This window comes from Euwallacea fornicatus, chromosome 9 (assembly GCF_040115645.1).
Source record: "Euwallacea fornicatus isolate EFF26 chromosome 9, ASM4011564v1, whole genome shotgun sequence".
NCBI lineage: Eukaryota > Metazoa > Arthropoda > Insecta > Coleoptera > Curculionidae > Euwallacea > Euwallacea fornicatus.
The window spans coordinates 4,107,510-4,127,508 of NC_089549.1; the positions used below are offsets into that span (position 1 = coordinate 4,107,510).

Genomic DNA, 19,999 nt, shown 5'->3' on the forward strand with positions numbered 1-19,999 from the left:
CACCGGTTGTTTCTCTAATTCCAAAATTCGTTTACCGACAAATAGCGCAGTCTTTGTTACCAATCTCGACTCCGATGTTTGTCTCTCGCTTTAACACTTACGCAACTTACCAGAAATCGAAATGACCTACGCTTACTCCTAAGAGGATCTAAGTGCGAGTGCAGCCCACTATTTGCTTATTCCTCTCCATTCTTCAGCACGTGTTAAAAAGTATTGGGTGGTCCGTTGCATTCTTGATAATTTACCGAAACCGTCCGCGTCCGTTATTTTTGGCATCGGCTCAGCAAACATTCCGGAGGGATTTCGACAGAAGTGTGCCGGACACTCGACTTTTGAAGTTTTGATTAAATGTTTACAAATTGTTTTTTAATCGCCCTTTAGCCTGTTAGCGATTAATATTAAACAATCAAATGGCTGCTAGTAATACGAGCGGAGGAAGTTACTTGTCGGAGCCAATATTTTCTAATTATGCGATAATATCTTTAGCACAATGTTGACTAGCCGTTATGTTATAAATATCGTTAAACAGTTTTTGTTACTAGTTCAGCTTCCCATGAGAAACACGTTTCCGGAAAATTAATAGAAATAAAAATTGTTCGCCAGTGGGTGAATCATATCACAGCTATGCCAGTATAATAATATTCACTTGAAATAAATGATTCAAAGAACATAGTTATAATATGCAATAAAATTATTATTAATCATCACTTTCCTGAGATTCCGTATAATAAAGTTAGTAACAGTATTATGTCGTCAGGTTATTATTCAGAACACGAAATTTTCGTGATAAAATCGCGTTCGAAAAGGGATTCCGAGATATTAATGGAAGTACAGGGTGTCCCATTTTTGATGGGACTATTAATAAACCTCGCTTATACATAACGATACTTATAAATGGTTTACCCAATACCGTGCCACATTTTCGAGAAAAAATGATGGTGTAACCAGTTTTTTCGTAGGTCTTTTTGTTTCTGTAGTACAGAGCAAAACTGAAGTTGTTGCATTTTGAACTTCTTATGTAACTTTTTTTGTTTAAAAGCATTTTTCTTATACATCTAATCGTTTTTGCGTTATAGACCAAAGTTATCCGTATTTGTTAATGGACCGCTCTGTATTGGTTTAATCTTCCGCGTTCCCCTTTTGAACCGTTTTTCAGCAGTGTATGGCACCATTGAGAAGCATCCAGAAATGCACGCAAAATTATAAATTAAATATCAAGACAGACATAATTTTTTAATGTATCGTCACGAAATACACCTTAGCCATCTGCAGTCAAAAGGTATTTTAAACTAAGTACTGTAAAAAGAATAGAAAAGTACTGTAAACTCTGTTTAGAAGCAAATGATGGAGTGTCCGAACAACTGAGACAAAATTGAACTTTTTATTACAATTTTCGTTTGTATGTTATCTATTTACAAAGAAGCATTATTAGTAATTTATAGTTTTTTCTGTGTTTTACGTGCATTTCTGAATGATCCCAACAGCGTCATATATTGCTGAAAAGAGCCTCAAACCAGGAACGAGACAGATTAAACCAAAATACAAGGCGTTCCATCAAAGAAGAAAATAAGTTTGTCCTATATTTCAATGGTTGGGTGAATAAGAACTCTTACGTTATCACAGAACTCCACGCAAAAAAGACTATGTGAGTCCGTTTTCAAAATTACCGAGTTCTTTTAAACAAAAAAGTTATAGAGAGTCCCAAAATGCGACAACTTCAATTTCATTCTGATTTACAGAAACAAAGCGACCTATAAAAAAACTATTTACTCCACGAATTATTTATCGAAAAAGAAGCAGAGTACTGCGTAAACCAGTTTTGAGTATCTTTATTGCTAAGCAAGGTTTTTTCAATAATCCCATCAAAACTGGGACACCCTTTACATCTGCTGTTCGGTACGGGTATTTTGCCTTCTAAGTGTAAGCTACAGCTCGGTAAATATTAAGGGAACGTCGTAGAGTTGTCATTGCCATCGAAATAGCAAAATATTCCAGTTATTCATCATTAATCGAATGTTATTTTCGTCATTAAGAAAAGTTACGTGTCATCGCGCAATTTAATTTCTTGGAACAAAATGACTGAATATGTCCGATTTTATCAGTTCAAGTTAATCCAAGTTAGATTTGCATGAAGAAATAAAAATATTGCAACAATGTAAGCACATATTAGCGTAAACACGGAATATCCATTCAAGTTCGTAAGCATACGAGTTTGTTCCTTTGTAAGTACCACCAAATATTGAAAGAGACGCCGGGCACATTCCTTCGGAAACTTGAATGACAACAAGAAGACAAATATTTGGTTACAGCCTAAACTGAGAAATTCCACTGCCGGCACATACGGCTTTGTCTTTAAACAGTAAACGAGAATATTCTTAAATCATTAAAGAGTTTCGTAATCTCCGCATTAGTCCACTAAACGTTTATTTGTATAATAAAAGGTACCGTCAGGTGCATAACTTATACTAGGCGTAGCTCGGAACGCGTTGCCTGATAGAATGCTTGTTTTTTAGTATATTTCTATCGGTTTTTCTTAGATCTTCATGGCCTTGTTTTCATACAGGGTCTCCCTGATACAACTTGACCAAAAATTCCTTAGCCAAAAATATGGCGTTTCAAGCAAACTTGACCTGCAATCAGCGCAGCAAGTATTCGTACCATAGGAGATATTACATATATTAAACGTTGTTTTGCAACGTTATTACAGGTGTTTTGCACATCACATTGATCATAAATACCCTTTAACCTTTTTAAAATATACTTTTTACCAGGAAAGAAAAAAACACTTTCAATCGGTACGAGAATAACAAGCTAAACAAAAAAAAATGAGCAAGAACTGACTTGCAGAAAGTATTCGTACAGTTTTATATTTTACACCTTAAAAGGTGATCTATCCCAATTGGTGAGTTAATAATTACAAAAGGTAGTTAATTAAGTTCGTTCGAAGTGATAACATGAAATTTTTTGTGATTATTGACATCGTGTGACGTAAAGGTGACTAAACACCAAAAGAATTGTGACGAATAACTCTTAAGCTGCATCATAGCTGCAAATCATTGGCATAAATTAGTCGAATGGTAAAAAGATCAAGGGTTACTGTCCGAAACATAACAGATTGCTCACGAAAAACTTTTAAAAAATCAACGACATTCAGGACACGTCCAAGAGCAATAAGTGATCACTTGGAACGTCTAATTACACAAAAGGTAGAAGAAAATCCAAGAATAAGTGCGGAAAAAATCGGTGCGAAACTGAAAACTTTCAACAGTAAGGAGATCTCAGACAGAACCATTTGCAATTATTTGAGAAATGGGGGGTACCATGGCAGAATAGCTCGTAAAAAATACTTTACAAACGAAATCAATTGAAAAGAAAACGATTAAAGCTGGCTAAAACTTATACACAGGGTATTTCATCAACATACCGATAAACTTTCAGGGGGAAGCACAGATCTGAAAAGTAAGTATTTAGAACGAGTAAAGTTAAGTCCGAAATCGCTTTGTTTCCAAGATACAAGGTGTTTAATTTTTCACATATACAGGGTGGTTCTAGATAAGTGGGACAAGCAAATACCTTGAAATCGGGAAGATTTACAAAAAAAATGTTTAAACAAAATCTTCTCTATTTTCGAGGCCTCAACTTTCTATGTCAATATTTTTTCAAGGTCACCTTCACCTGTCGGGATCAACTACATTTTTTCAAATGTAACACCCAATTTTTTTGGAGATTCGAATTTTTTGTCGGCAGTAAAAATGTTTTTACTTGAAACATTTTCTGCCGAAAGTAGTGAAATTCATAATAATACCAAACTCTTATCCCGCGAACGCTACAAGTCCAATTTTATTAAATTTTTGGTAAAACAGTTAAATTCCGTTGAAGATAGTTTACTATGGTTCTTCATTGATTGTGTTAAAACTTGTGTACTCCACAAATTCATCAATTAATCTTATGATTAATTTGTTTATGAATAAGCATAGATTTCGTCTCGTAATCCATACTCTTTAAGTGGGTATACGTAGTTAGCGCCAGTAAATTTTTAAAATTAATTTCTATTTATGTTCTGGAATAGTTTAGACTGAGACACACACCTTTATTTTTTTGTTATTTTTATGTTTATGTTTAGTTTTAAGACAAAAAGTCAAGCAGATTTCTTTAGGCGGATAGTTCGATTTAAGAGTCAAAGGCTCCCTAAAGCAGTTTTATTCGTTTTGTGAGTCATTGAAATTTAAAGTTTTTGAAATGGCAGTGCAGTTTAGTAAAGACGAAAAAATCGAAATGATTTTAATTTATGGCGAATCGAGAAGAAATGTTGACCAAGCAAGAGAACTTTATGCCAATCGTTTTCCGAACAAAAATGTTCCGGGGCGTAACAGTTTTTATCGTGTTGTGAGCCGGTTTTTAGAAACAGGCAATTTGGAGAGAAAAAAAACGTGAAAAGGCTCAACCACTTCATCTGAATGAGAATTATCAAATTGGGGTCTTAGGTGCAGTAGCTGCAAATTCTCACATTAGCACTCGTCAAATTTCTCGAGATGCAGGTCTTTCGCAGAGTACTGTCTGGCACATTTTACACGCACATAAATTTCATCCATACCACGTAGACTTGCATCAGGAATTACATAGTGATGATTTCTGAAATCGAGTAACTTTTTGTATTTGGGCACAAAGAAGACTCCATGAAAATGCAATTTTTTTTTAAATGTACTATTTTCTGACGAATCCAGCTTCACGAACCACGGTGAAGTGAATCGCCACAACATGCATTATTGGTTGGTTGAGAATCCGCGTTGGTTGCGTGAAGTGGAAAGACAACGACCGTGGACTTCGAATGTTTAGTGTGGTATTTTAGGTACATATCTGATTGGGCCATATTTCTTTAATGGAAACCTCAATGCAGAGAAATATCGTCAGTTTTTGTTAGAAAATTTGCCACCCTTTCTCGAAGAAGGTAATTTAGAGCAAAGGTTGACAATGAGATTTCAACATGACGGTTGCCCCGCTCATTATGCTAGGAATATCAGAGAAGTTTGAAATGAACATTTCCCACAAAGATGGATTGGGCGCGGTAGCGAAGTTAACTGGCCAGCCCGATCACCAGATTTGACTTCACTAGATTTTTTTTGTGGGGTCATTTAAAACAAGTAGTTTAAAGTCGAGTACCAAATATTTCCGAAGACATGAAAATTCGGATCAAAAACGCTTGTTGAAGAATTACAACTGAAATGCTGGAAAATACCAAACAATCATTTCAAAACAGAATTGTTAAGTGTCTCGAACGGCAGGGGAACCATTTCAAACATCTGTTGAAGTGATCTTTGTTATAATAAATTAAAATTTACTATAAAATTAATAAAAGTGTTAAAATAAATTAATAAAGTATAATGAAATGGTTTTTATTTTGTCTGTTATTATTATGGATTTCGTAACTTTTAGCGAAAAATGTTTCAAGTAAAAACATTTTTACTGCCAATAAAGAATTTGAATCTCCAAAAAAAATTGAGTGTTACATTTGAAAAAATGAATTTGACCCCAAAAGACAGGTGAAGGTGACCTTGAAAAAAAATGACATTATAAAAAGTTGAGGCCCCGAAAATAAAGAAGACTTTGTTTGACCATTTTTTTGTAGATCTTCCCGATTTCAAGGTATTTGCTTGTCTCACTTATCTAGAATCACCCTGTATATATTTTTTATTTTTCAAAAACGGTTTGGGACTGGGACATAAAATTGTTCGTCTTCGTGTCCACCACCTCCACTAAAATAAAATTAAATAAATTTCTCTTCAATAATTAAAAAATCGCACTTGGAAACCCATATCGGTTTTTGGTAGGTTCATGAATGAGAAATCATTTTTTTTTTTTTTTTTCGAAACCGGCTACGTGAGCAACAAAACACTAAGAGGCCTTTCTTATTAAAAATTTAACGGAATATTGTGAAAAAAATATTTGTATTAAAAAAAGGCAATGGTGTGCCATTTTTTCATCAAACACATCCCGTTGAACGGCCGCACAGCCGGCACTGGTGTAAATGAAAATATTCTGTCCACTCAGGAACGTGCACATTTATCCCGCCAGAGCGTGTCCCGAATTTTATGTCCGCGTCCCAAACCGTTTATGAAATATAGTAAAACAAAATTATGAAACATTAAACACCCTGTATCTTGACAACGAAGCGATTTTAGACCTAACTTTATTCGTTAGAAATAGTTGTTTTTGTGAGCTGAAATCCGCTGAAAGTGTGTCGGTATATTTATGAAACACCCTGTATACAGGGTGTCCCAGAAATAAGTGCCATAATTGGAATCAATAATAGAACTCGTAGAAAGCAACATTTTTTTGCGGAAGATATATAGTTTTCCAGTTCACTTCGTTAAAAGATTTATTACAATTCCGTTACCCGCCTATGGCATCTAAAATTGTTTATCCTATTTCGGATCCTTCGCATAGATACCGAAGGAATTTTTTGCCTGCTTTCTGATGTGCATGTCTTTTTTCATATAATCAATAAACGCGTAGGGCTAAGTAGGAGTTATTTAAGTTTTACGTACTTCACTGTTAAAATAATTAAAATTTTTTACTTACCTACAAAAGAGGTTACATTGAGTGTTCAAAATGTCTTCCATTATTGTTGGAAATTATGAGTATATTTAGTGGAAATTGGGATTAACAAAACAAGAATGCAGTAACCGACTTTACTTATAAATGGTAGAAACACTACTGCAGTACGAGCATCGTGAAAGATTACAAGAAATATTTCCCTTTTTATATACACATGAATCAGCTTGGTGCGTACACAATGTGAGTCAACCATGCCGAAATTATTATTTATCTATTACTATTCAGATTCGAGTTTTCTACCTTGATTTGTAATTTAACAAATCCAACAGTTATTTTCAAAGCATCATTGTATTCGGCGTTGAAAATTTTCTTCTACCTTCAGTAACGTTTCTCAGTTGTATCAACTGGAGTAAAATATAACTATCTGTTTCATATGACCCCATTTGTGACAGATTGTAACTCTACAAGTAATTAAATAATTTTTTTTTTTTTAAATATGACCCCGTAAATAAAAATCGCAAGGAGTTAAATCTGGGGATCGAGCGGTCCGCGGAACGGAAACATTTCGATCAATTCACCTATCGGGAAAGTGCTCATTTAACCATTCTCGTACAATTTGGGCGTTATGAAAAGGAGCACGCACCATCATGAGAATACCACATGTTTCCACGAATTTCCAGTGAAACATTTTGCAATAAATGATTTAGGTCGTCATTTAAAAACTGTAAATAACTCCTACCATCTAATCGATCTGGTAAAAAGCAAGGGTCGATGAGCCGACCGTTTATTATTCCAGCCCATGCATTTATTGAAAATCTCTCTTGAGAATTGCGAGGTCTTATACCATGGGGATTTTCATCTGTCCAAATGTGAGTGTTGTGCATATTAAATACTCTTTACCTGGTGAAATCAAATCATTCATCGGTGGCTAATACATGGCTAAGAAAGTTCGGAACCCGTCTTAGTTTTCTTAAAATCCAGTTGCAGAAACGCCGTCGACGATGATAACCCTGCGGTTGTAGACACTGAACTCTTCGTACATGGTATGGGTATAATTGTTGTTGTTTTGAAGTTCTCCAAACTGAACTTTTTGACACATTGTCCTCCATTGTCAGTCTACGAATGCTACTCCCAGGAATATTTTCGACACTTTTCAAAATTTCATTTTCAACATTTGCAAAACTATTGGACCGTTGTCTGTCGCGATCTTAATATGTATCTGCACAAGTTCCGCTATTTCGAAGTCCTTGAATAACACGAACAAACGTGCGCCTATGGGGTGTAGGACGGATTCGAGAAACGATGTGTATAAATCTTACGAGGCCGATTAGAATTTCCACGGGCTTCCCCATAAGCTAACACCATATCAGTGTATTCATTATTTGTAAAAAGCGGTATTTCACACGAAAATTTTTCAATACTATCGGTCGTAAACAATATAAGATTTGCGATGCATCGTGCTTGACTCTCGGTTAGTAAAAAAACTTTACGATAAGAAAACATCAACAAAATATCCAGTGTGTATTTGGATTTTTTTAAAATCCATAAGCGGTGCCTTAGAGCGGTTTTAATAGGTGCAAATACCGGAAGTAGATGTGACTTTAAAAAAAAACTTATTTGACAAAAGTTGTTACTATTGATGAGTTCTGTTACTTGTTAAAATTATGGCACTTATTTCCGGGACACCCTGTATAGTAAAGGCAATTTTGAAGTACGGAGGAAGAAATGCACTGAATTTAATAAAGGAAATTTGTGACCAAGAGTAAAACACAGCGGGGGTTCTGTAATGGTATGGGGTTGCATGAGCGCTTTAGGAGTACGATCGCTTCGTTTTATAGAGGAATAATGGACAAATATATATTTAGGGTGTCCCCTGGTAGCAATTTATAGCAAATGTCTCACGATCCTGTAGGAATTTAAAAAAAGTTTTCGATAGAAACATGTAAGGTTGTGTTGGGGCTGCAAATTGAAGTGATAATAAAATACAGTAGCGGTCAAAAGTAGAGAAACATTTAAAATTCATACTTTATTTGAAAAGAAATTAAGCAAATTAGTTCAGCCGTATACAGTGAAGGACAAAAGTATTGGCACACCAGAAGTTCCAATATAAAATGACTGATTCTGGTACATTAGCAAATAACAAATCCGATGAAAACTAATTTATTTCAAACCTCACATCTTAAGGTACTAATTACTCCTAGATTTAACGTTAAATTATTTTTCTAACAAATGGTTACATTGCAAATATATAAACTAAGCATGGAAATCCGTGGACAAAAGTATTGGCACACATAGGTAATATATCTAACTAACTAAATACTAACACTTTGTACGAAGACCTTTTCTTCTTATTACTTCAGCTAATCTTCTAGGCATCGACTGTACTAAATTTTGAGTAAAATTTGGTTCTAGATCTTCCCATTCTCTTTGTAAAATTTCTTTCAGCTCTAGTTTGCTTGAAATATGATGTTTCCTTATTCGTTTTTCTAATTCATTCCAAACATGCTCAATTGGATTGAGATCTGGTGACTGTGGAGGGGTATTTAAATGCGATCCATTGTTTCACGATATAACCGTATGCTTTGGATCATTGTCCTGTTGGAAATAGAATCCGCGATCCAATCGAAGTTTTTCAACACTCTGCTTTAAATTATTTTTAAGGATATTTAAATACACGGTCTTAACCATCACGTTATCAATAAAGATAAGTTTTCCAACACCACTCGAAGCCATACATCCTCATACCAACACACTACCACCTCCATGTTTGACTGTCTTATGTAGATCTTGTAGTTCAAGTTCTGTGTTGGGCTTTCTCCATACACACACTTTACCATCGGACTGAAAGATGTTGAATTTTGACTCGTCTGAAAATAATATGTTGTTCCAAAATTGGTTGTCCCGGTCAATGTACTCTTTGGCAAAATTTAGCCTTTTTTTCTTATTTGCTTTACTAATATAGGGCTTCTTTCTGGCTACTTTAGCCCTATATCCAGCACGATGACGGGTCCTGCAGACTGTTTTACTGCTAACATCTTTTCCATTCTCTACTCTTAAAATGGAAGCGATTTCAGATGCACTGGTTCTATGATTAAGGTTCATTTTGTTGACCACTTTTCTTTCTTCCCGCGCAGACAACTTCTTCGGGCGGCCACTTCTGGGTTTATTCAAAAAATCATTACTAGTTTCAAATCTTTTTAAAATATTTCTAACAGTGTAACGGCTTCTCTTTACTATAGTTGCTATATCTGAGTAAGATTTACCATCTCTTCGTAGGTTTACAATAATTTTTCTTTCACTGACAGTCGTTTCTTCACCTTTGCGTCCCATTATTAAGAAAAGTACTAACAAACTGGAAATATTTTTAACTTTGCTTGTCCCTACACGTAAAGAATTCATAGCAAATATAAAAAAAATAGTAAACAAGTTGTTTGTGAATCGGAAAAACTATTTAATTATTTATATTACCAAAGTGTGCCAATACTTTTGTCCACGAATTTCCATGCCTAGTTTATATATTTGCAATGTAACCATTTGTTAGAAAAATAATATAACGTTAAATCTAGGAGTAATTAGTACCTTAAGATGTGAGGTTTGAAATAAATTAGTTTTCATCGGATTTGTTATTTGCTAATGTACCAGAATCAGTCATTTTATATTGGAACTTCTGGTGTGCCAATACTTTTGTCCCTCACTGTATATTACCTTAACTTAGACCCAAACTCCTAAAGTTCTTATTATAAAAAAATAACAACATTCTTATCATGTTTGTTTTCAGACAAAAAAGTGTTATTGTAAAGCAAAAGTAGAGAAACATTCTTGAATATTTGCCTTATTATCATTTATAAAGGGTGTGCCCTTAACTGCCAAAGAAATTCATCTTCCATCAAGATCCTTAAATATGCCTCGAGATAAACATTTGTCTGTGGATGTGAAAAATTTAATAATTTCCAAATATCAATCTGGAATGAAGCAATCGCATATAGCGCATCAGTTAAATTTAAATCGATGTGTTGTCAATAAAACAATACGGTCGTTTAACATAAGGGGAACTGTTATGAGTCCTCCTAAATCTGAGAGACCTCGAAAAACAACAAGAGCCGACGACCGGAGGATGGTTGCAGCTTCGAGAGAAAATCCCAACAAAACAGCCGTTGATATCTGCAATGAAAATAGGGAGCTTGGGGTGTCAACTAGCACTATTCAACGTCGTCTTAGGGAGAAGAATCTTTTTGGACGAAGACCAGCGAAAAAGCCCTTTATATCAGCAAAAAATCGACCAGCCCGATTACAGTTTGCAAGGGAACACTTGAACTGGTCGACTGATAAGTGGAAAACGGTACTCTTTTCCGATGAGAGTAAGTTTAATTTATTTTCTTCGGATGGGATTCGGTTCGTACGACGTCCTGTTAATGAAAGATATAACCCAAAGTACACCAAAGGTACAGTTAAGTTCGGGGGAGGCGGATTGATGGTGTGGGGGTAATTTTCCGGGTTTGGAATGGGACCGATCGTAAAAATAGAAGGCATAATGGATCGATTCCGTTATCTAGAGATCATTAGAGATGTGATGTTTCCATATGCCAAGGACAACATGTAACTAAGATGGATCTTTCAACATGACAATGATCCGAAGCATACCGCAAAAATAATTAAACATTTTTTTTTTAACAAATTACGTAAATGTTATGAAGTGGCCACCTCAGAGTCCCGATCTCAACCCTATAGAAAATCTTTGGGACGCGGTAGATAGGAAAATACGAGAGGAACATCCAGCCAAATTTAACAACAGGGAAGAACTGTTTATAGCGATTGAAAACGCTTGGCACTCTATTGAGCCAGAAACAATAAATAAATTATTGGATTCCATGAGAAGATGTAGTGATGTTTTAAGTAATAGAGGGTTTGCAACAAAACATTAATAAACAACACTATAATTTCGATTTAACTTATTTGTTTCTCTAATTTTGACCGCATCATTTCTAAAATCCTTTTTATGTCATCGAAAATATTTTATTATTTATTGATGTAATTAACCTAAAATTTAAATGAGTCACCTGTCTCTATAACAATAAAAACCTGGATTCAATTTATGCAGTATTTAAAAACTATAAGGTGAAAAATAAATGTTTCTCTACTTTTGACCGCCACTGTATATACGACGGCACATAAAGCTATGACAAAATAACTTGAAATTTTTTATAATGGCACCCTCTGTATATTTTTGCACATTTGAGTTCCTACTCAAAATCTAGACACATTTGATATCGCATATGCTATACTTGAAATCAAGAGGTCGTGAAACGCATTCCAGTTGACTCTTTAAAAAATCCTTTTTCACACTTGGAAAAAAATAAGGCCCAGTTAGAACATAAATATTTATTAACACATTAGGAAAGCGGTATTTAAAGAAGATGTTCAAATTGTCCTCTTTAAGATTCTAAAAATGCTTCAAATTGTCGAAGTAGATCCCCAGTACAAGCTTTTCGTATTATATCGGGCGTGACTGTGCGACAAGCCTCTCGAATGTGATCTTTCATGTCTTCTAAATTAATTCGGCAGGTTTGATAAACAATCCGTTTCAGATAACCTCACAAGAAGAAATCTAGTAGTAAAGTTAGGCTTGCCTAACCCATAAAATACCTAACCTTATCCAATAGGTGATTAAAACGACTTCTCCAAAGTTTTTTTTTTTTAAATTTTATTTTGTTACTACATATTTCAGGTCTGTACGAATACTTGTTGTGTTTTTCTAGTTCTTCTAGTTCCTTAAGTTGTTTATATTAATTATTTAGCAATCCATCTTATTAACTTGTTATCTGTCATTGAAAGTATGTTTTAAACATACTTATGAACATTTATGATTATTTTTGTTTTTTTTTTGTTAAAATTGCTTAATAACATCGAAATAGTACGTTTTATTTAATATTCTCTGCTGTACAAATAGTTTCTGCACTGACTATGTTTACATCGAATGTTGCGTCGTTTTGTCACTACACAAGGGGCCGAGTTCTCAAATTAATATCGCTTTTTCGCAATAATTCCTAAAAGTTTTTATCGATTTTCACTAATTTTAAAGACAAGAGTTGCTGTGTAAATTGGCTTATTTTGACGTAAACAGGACTTTTTCCAATACGTGAAAACAATAAAAACGATGAATCGTTCCTAAATAAAAGTTAGTATTTCTGTTACCCTCTGTAGGAACAACTTTCGGTTTTTCCCCGCCACTAGCTGGCTTTATTTCGAATTTTTTTTGTCTTATAAAATTTTCACTGCGCACACAGTTCCGTTACAAAAAAAATTGTTTAAGATATCGTGCCGTGCATCATTGTTGTTTAGTTGAAACAAACCCATAAAAAACTCTCAAAAAACTTCCAACGTAGTTTGATTCTTACAACAAATATTCAACATGTTGACCGGTTTTCTGAATACATAAATAAATTCGTTTCAAAAAATTAATGTATACTTCGGACATCATGTGAACCTTTTCTTAACATTGTTTGCGGAACAATGTTGAATTGCAAGGTAATGTAATACAATTTTTTCGCGGAGGAGCTGTGTGCCTGGCGAAAATTTTACAATAAAGCCAACCGGTGGCAAAGAAAAACTCAGTTAATCCTACAGGATGTTAAAAAAATCCAAACGTTTATTTACAAACAACGCGCCATTTTCAATATTTCGACGGGTTAAAAAAAGATCCCGCTTACGTCAAAGCACGCCAATTTATGCGGTAAGCCTTACTCCCAAAACCGGTGAAAAATCAACAAAAGCATTTATTTTATTATTAATTTATTATGATTTGATTTATGATATTATGATTATGAAATCCTATCTCTGAATCAATTCCATCCGCTGAGCGGCAAGACGCCTTGTTATGAATGGAGAATTTAAGGAGACCTAAAATTGTCGTAGTAGTTGTTATCTCAAGCCATGTTCAAGTTATTTAAACCCCGTCCTAGTTCATTCAGGAAATTCTATATGCACACGAGAGATTCGCCGGATATACTAAGAGCGAACAGGGTCATATCTATCCTGTGGTCAATCATCATTTTTTGCGGCCAAAAGTTGTTATTCTTCGGGTCTCTCCAACATATCGAGTAGGTGGAAATGAGGGTTTAATTAAAAGAAAAACAAAAAAATCTGATTGTACTGTGCGTTTGGGAATGTGCCAGATTTCGGTATTCCGAAGGATCGCTGTTAAAATTTGTCGTTTGACAACTCGAATGAGTACAGTTCGGACCTCAGGCCGCGGTGCCTTGTTTGTTTCATTCTTAAAGGCTTCTCGACCGATAACGAACTCGGATAGCGGTGGGTCACAGCAAGATTTTTAAGAAATTTCTTAGAAGGAATGCATTAACATAACGTAAACAAACAATTATAGTCAGTAGAGGATGATAAACTGCCTCCTGGCGGCCCCTGGAGCAAAACCGAGTGGACCAGAAGTCGGAGATTGTGAATGGTATGAAGAAAGGGGTTCGGCGGCCGACACAGTTACGTTTACGTTAAGGGAAAGTCCGGTCACGTGACATCAACAAAGCGATCAAAGCACCTTGGAATCGATTCTTTTCGCGTTTTCGGATTGATCCAAAGCACTTACTTTTGCACTGGATATAACCTGGACACGCCTCTTGATTGTCGTGGTCATTCCGGCCGATGCTCTTGCTTGTTAGTTCATGATTTGCTAATGTGGGTCAGCGGCTAAGTAACTGTACAATTGTTTAAACCATCGCATTGCCGTAACCGAAAAAAAGTGTACTGTGCGTGACGTAGAGACGAGAACACCCCGTGAAAATGGTTTTGTTTAAATAATTTTTGGTACGCGCGTTTCTTACGCTGAAACAAATACATACTTTATTAAAAAATTGAACAAATTTAATTGTTAAAGAACAAAAAAAAGTTAATTGTTTGTCGGTCCTCCGCGGTTTATTTACATTCCTGTACACGTCTAGGCATGGATCTAATGAGGTGATCGATGGACTCTTAGGAGATCTCATTTCAGGCCAACTGGACAACATGACATGACGCTGCTAAGGGCTGTGGGGGATGGGGTAAATTATGCAACCTTCTACCTGCAATGTCTGATATCTGTTCAAACGGTGAGAGGTCTGGAGACGGAGGTGCTCAAAGTAGTAAATTGATTGCATTTCGTTGAAAGAAGTCTATAGTGATTCTAGCCACATGTGGGCGTAAACTGTCTTGCTAGAAAACTAGATTAACAAAAGTTTCTAGATAAGACACGGGATGAGATTCCAGGACTTCTTGGATGTATAGTTTGGCTCTCATATTATCCCTGATGAAATGTAAAGATGACTTGCTACCACATGCACCTCAAATCATTACCCCAATGGTCTGATGGACATGGCTCTGCATTATGAACTGATGATCTCGTCCTTCACCCCTTCTTCTTCTTACCTTTGCCCGACCATCACGCATAACCAAACAGAATCTGGATTCGTCACTAAACACGATAGTATCCCATTCCAAATTCAAATGTACCAGTTCTTTGAACCACAGCAGCCGATTTTGACGATGATTTATGGTGAGGGTTAACATAAGATGGGAACGGTAGGAAATAAGTCCAAAACTTCTTATTCGGTGATAAATGGTTCGCATCCTAATGGGCCTTCCATACTCAGCAAACCACTGATTCGCCAGCGTCTTCGATGAGACGAACCTATCTTTTAGAGCCACAATTCGGCGTTATGTAATTTTTCGGGTTCGTCCAGTACCTCTCCTTCTGTCTGTTTGCCCTTCTTGGAATCGTGCCTGACAACATCTCACTATAGTGTGTACATTACGGTTGAATCTAGTGGCGATTTTCCTAAATGACCGGTCAGCCTCTTGTAGACCCACAAATTCGACCTCTCCAACTCACTCAATTGATGAAAATTTTGCTGCGTTCTGCGTCTAGGCATATTTGATCAATCTAAAAGCACTTTCTAAGCACACTATACACCAATAAATGACATTTTGCAGTCATATTGTTGATATTTTATTGCAATTTTTATAGTAAAGAAACAACTAAAGCTCCTGACAACTCGTAAATACACTGATAAACATGGCTGAAAATTAAATAATAAAATAAAAAAAAAAAAATAGTTTTTCGTGTTCCCAAATACAAACTTGCGCGCCAAAAATTATTTAAATAAAGCATTTTTTACGGGGTGTTTCCTTTCCTATGTCACACAGTATATTCTACCAGTAAACTCCAATTGGCATTCTAATTCGAATTCTCAATTACATGCATGAAACAGCCATTTGTTCAACACGGTCATTTATCAAGTATTTTTACACTTACAGTAGTGTTATTAAATCATAGCCATTTTTAAATCACCACCGGGATTATATCACTGACATCATTTGAGCAATTCGCCTGAATTTATTACTCTCCATCGGTTTCAGCACTCTTGTATTAGCGACATTCTTTGTGTTCGTCATGAAATATTACCGGACTATCCTAGATGACGTAATCGCGTCGCATCCAGAGCAGAAGTCTGCAGTTTTTCAATTAGAAGTTATTGAACTTTGTTCTCTTGCGCACAGAATTGCCTTGGTTCACTGATGCAAGCGATGCAAGGTTTAAATTAGTTTTAGAATTAGATTCTATTATGTCTGACACCAATTCCTATCAATACACTACATACTGTACATTTCGAATGGACTTGAGCTATTCCTGAGAATGCTTATAACTAAAAGATAATTAAAGCTATATCAACATCATCCGTTGTCATGTGCTGGGTGTTAAAATTAAATAAAACTATAGATTTGAGTTAACCTCCGGGTCAACCGGATTTAATATGTATTGATTTTTTAAATTTCAGTAATGGCGCTTTATAGGAGTGATTTATTGAGTTGACTCTGATCGGTTTTCCAATAGCAATATATCGTAAAGCGTATATCGTGGTTTTTCGACCGTTATTATTCGTTTATTATTATTGGAACTTTTGCAACTGCTCGTAATATAATCTTTGCGAGCCCCTTTCGTTTTCTTAACATTGACTTCAATTTCTTCTTTTCCAGTGAAAATGGAAAACTAGCAACATGGGGAGCCGTAATCGGATTCCTGGTAATGATGACCTTAGACGTAGGATTAGGCTAATTGGGCTGGCTCTAAACGTAGCTAAGCAGAAATCGTCAACTTAATTTTTTTTGTGTTCGTCCGTGATTGTTATGTCCTAAAGCGAATGCTTCATTCGTGCTTGTCCGGTAGTATATATGAAGCACCTGAACGATTCTGGGTGATATTCGAAATTCGTTAAGTTAGTATGTCCCAGAAGATAGATGTATTGTTGTAGGTAGTGATTTAAGACATAAAAAAGTCATTATTATATGGATTCTGCCCGTGTGAGTCACCATTAGAATGATCCATTAGATCAGAGAGATGATAGTATACATTAACATTTGGGGAAATGCGGTCATTGACTTAAGACCACAGGAGTATGATACTCATTTCAGTAACCTGATATGGATATATTGTTGTTTTATTTTACTCAAAAAGCCTAAAAACGGAGTGTGGAGAGCCATTAATGGTGACTTCCAACGATATAAATCAATTTTAGGTACCTATTAATTGCGAACAAACAGAAAATATTTTCTTTTTCCATTATTTTTAACGTTTGTTTTTCTTTCACCTCCAGCTTTATGCTGTAAATTATTATTGACTTGATAAAAGTCCAGACAGTGGAAATGACCATAGACTTTCGCGTACAATGCCATTGTTTCATTGTGTCTACAACGTATGTACAGACGATTGCGTACACCAAAAAATGTGCCTTCCTGATACACTGTAAAAAATCATTGCGTGAATTAAGTATTAATGTATCATATTGACTAATGTTAGGTTCCTATATCCGCAAGATGATTTTTTCCAATTGGGAATGTCCATTTCTTCCTTGTATAATTTTTAATAGGGCACCCTATATATTATTGAATATTTTTAATTGTCTAATTAGGAAGTTAGGAAAAGCGAAATATATTTGCTTTTTTGTGCTTTCTCCATTTGCCGTTGCTTTTTCAGTTTTCGTAAAAGTAAAATTGCCACGTGCACAATTCGGTGACGTAGAGGACAGTAACTTTACTTCCTTTTTCTCACACCCTATAGTGTGGTTTGACCGCAAAAAAATGAAAAAAAAAATTGAGAACACAGCAAAACAATTATTCCTACAAAAACAATGGTATAATAAAATCATTACACAACGGCAAACAAGTATAATGGTACTTAGAACATACTCTGTTCAAAACACTCTGCACTGTTATTCACACTGGTATTGCCAGTACTTGTTGGCCCAGAATTTTACGTAATAGTTTATAAATAGTCGAACGCAGTGGTTCCCATGCTGTGTCTCTGCGGTGAAAACACATTGGATACCACTTCTTTAGAAGTAACAACCTCATGTAGTTTATGTAATTCAAATATGTTCTTTTACCATATTTAGTTCGATGTTTAGTATAATCATGGATACAGCAGATGAACATAATCGTCACCAAACAGTGTAATCACCATCATTATACAGTTGAGTAGTTGTATTTATATTCCAGCACAGATGTTAGCTGATAAGCTTCTTATGAGCGGTCAGTGAGCACATTCCATCGCTCCGAACATCTCGGACATCTAGTTCATGAATTTGTGTTCATAATATAATTTAATGTGGCAATAGCATGATAATTAATCAGCCAATTGTTAGCAACTACTGCTGTGATATTAACAATCTAGTTTAAACAAAATAAAGTATATTTTTAAAGAAGTGTTTGCTTTTTCCTCGGGATGGTTCCTCGTTGTGCCGTTTCATCGGCTCATCATTAGAACACGAGCATTTTACGCTGATAATCGCAGTAATTATCTCATTATTAACCAAAAAAAAATCGATCTAAAAATAGCGCTATAAAATCCAGCTGCATAATTTCACATGCAGTGGAATTCGCTTCATTCATGGCAACAACAATAATCAATGCCGTCTGGTTTATTAAAATTATGAATGAAACGAAAGCACGCTGTGAAGGGGATTACACAACCTCCACAATTCGTAAAAAAGGCAAATTATTATTGTACAAGTGGGTTATTTAATGGATTTGTGCCGGTTTCGATGCTTGTGATATTGACAAGGTCGTACCACCGGTGCGGGGAAAAACATGCCCGGCCCTAGTCGGTACAGACTGACCTATCGATACGGACTAAAGTTATCTGGGTTATTTCTTTGTTCTTTGTCTCAATTGCTGTTATCCTCCCATTTTTTATGCGAAATTCTTGTCGCGCAAATGTTAATTAATTCCCTGTCATTAGTTTTAATTCGCGAATTCTCCTCAATACCTAACTGCAGGGTGTTTAGTTCATGGCGTACGTCGATTATATTCCATTGATTTTGCCATTAAATTGGTTACGGCTGAATTCGATATTTTGTAACACCAAAGGTAACGAAGCTCAACCTGTGAGATCGTTCTGACTAAACAGGAAATCGAAAATTTGCTGAGTAAAATACTGATGAAAGGCATCGTACAAGAATCATTTAGTCCATGGTCGCTTCCGAAGCCGCTGTTAAAAAGAAAGATAGATAAAAACACTTCTTTGTCGACTACAGTTAACTTGATGACGTAATCAAGGACAGCTACCCTTAGCCACGCATAGATGATACTTTAGCAAGTTTATCTATAAGTTATTCTATAATAACTACAGAACGTTTCTCCGTTTTGGATTTAAAAAACTATACTGTCGAGTGAAAATTAAATTTACACGATTCATGTACCGGGTGTTTAGTCGATCGATAGCTTGCAATAGGAGATGGGGTCATTTTGAATCCACATCATAAACATGCCGAAAACTTTCAGGAGGTATAGAGCCCGCAAAAACAAGTATTTAGATCGAATAAAATTGAGCACGAAATTGGTTCATTTCCAAGATACAAAATATATAATTTCTTATTTTGTTAAATAATTTTTTGAATATTTCAAAAAAGGTTTAAAATGAGGACATGGAATCAGAGACGCGCTATGGCGAGATAAATGTGCATGTTCTGGAGTAGGCAGAATATTTCCACCTACGTCAGTGGCTTCCCTGCGGCCATTCAATGGAATATTTTTAATTGAAAAAATGGTACGTTACTGTCTTTTTAATACAACTCTATTTTTTTTAAATATTCCACTAATTCTGGATTAAAAAAAAAAGGTTTCCTAGTGTTTTTTTGCTCAAGTAGCTGTTTTCAAGATAAAAAATAATTTCCCATTCCTATGCCTACAAAAAAACGGGTATATTATATTTATATTTATATTTAAAACAAAATTACATTGGGTGTTCATGAAAATGACAAAACAGGTCGCCTGACTATAGTCCATCATTGTCATGCATAAAAACGTTTCTACATGTGTAAAAGACTCAGAATTCAACTAAATCACACTCTGATAAAAAAGTATTACTTTGAGATGAGGTATGTCTTCATATATGTTTGCGTTC

General features: G+C 35.3%; 2 protein-coding genes across 9 annotated transcripts in view; one reads left to right on the top strand and one right to left on the bottom strand.

The window, feature by feature from the left end:
• Zip48C (Zinc/iron regulated transporter-related protein 48C) overlaps positions 1-18,299 on the top strand; it is an 89,830-nt gene extending 71,531 nt beyond the window's left edge. For both annotated transcript variants that reach the window (XM_066286006.1, XM_066286005.1), the window contains exon 7: positions 16,576-18,299. In XM_066286006.1, the coding sequence (XP_066142103.1) occupies positions 16,576-16,654 (79 nt within the window). In that variant the 3' untranslated portion in view covers positions 16,655-18,299. The remainder of the gene's footprint in view (positions 1-16,575) is intronic.
• Positions 1-19,999, bottom strand: part of LOC136341242 (uncharacterized) — a 78,335-nt gene that overhangs the window by 23,910 nt on the left and 34,426 nt on the right. For 3 of the 7 annotated variants that reach the window (XR_010732468.1, XR_010732466.1, XM_066286010.1), the window contains exon 1: positions 6,580-6,768. The exons of 3 other annotated variants lie outside the window; for them this stretch is intronic. Coding sequence is in view for 1 of the 4 variants with exons in the window: in XM_066286009.1 (XP_066142106.1) it covers positions 7,456-7,477 (22 nt within the window). In the remaining 3 variants the exon portion in view is untranslated. Of the gene's footprint in view, positions 1-6,579; positions 6,769-7,455; positions 8,244-19,999 lie in introns of those variants that run through there. One more of the 7 variants, XM_066286009.1, reaches the window with a different exon arrangement.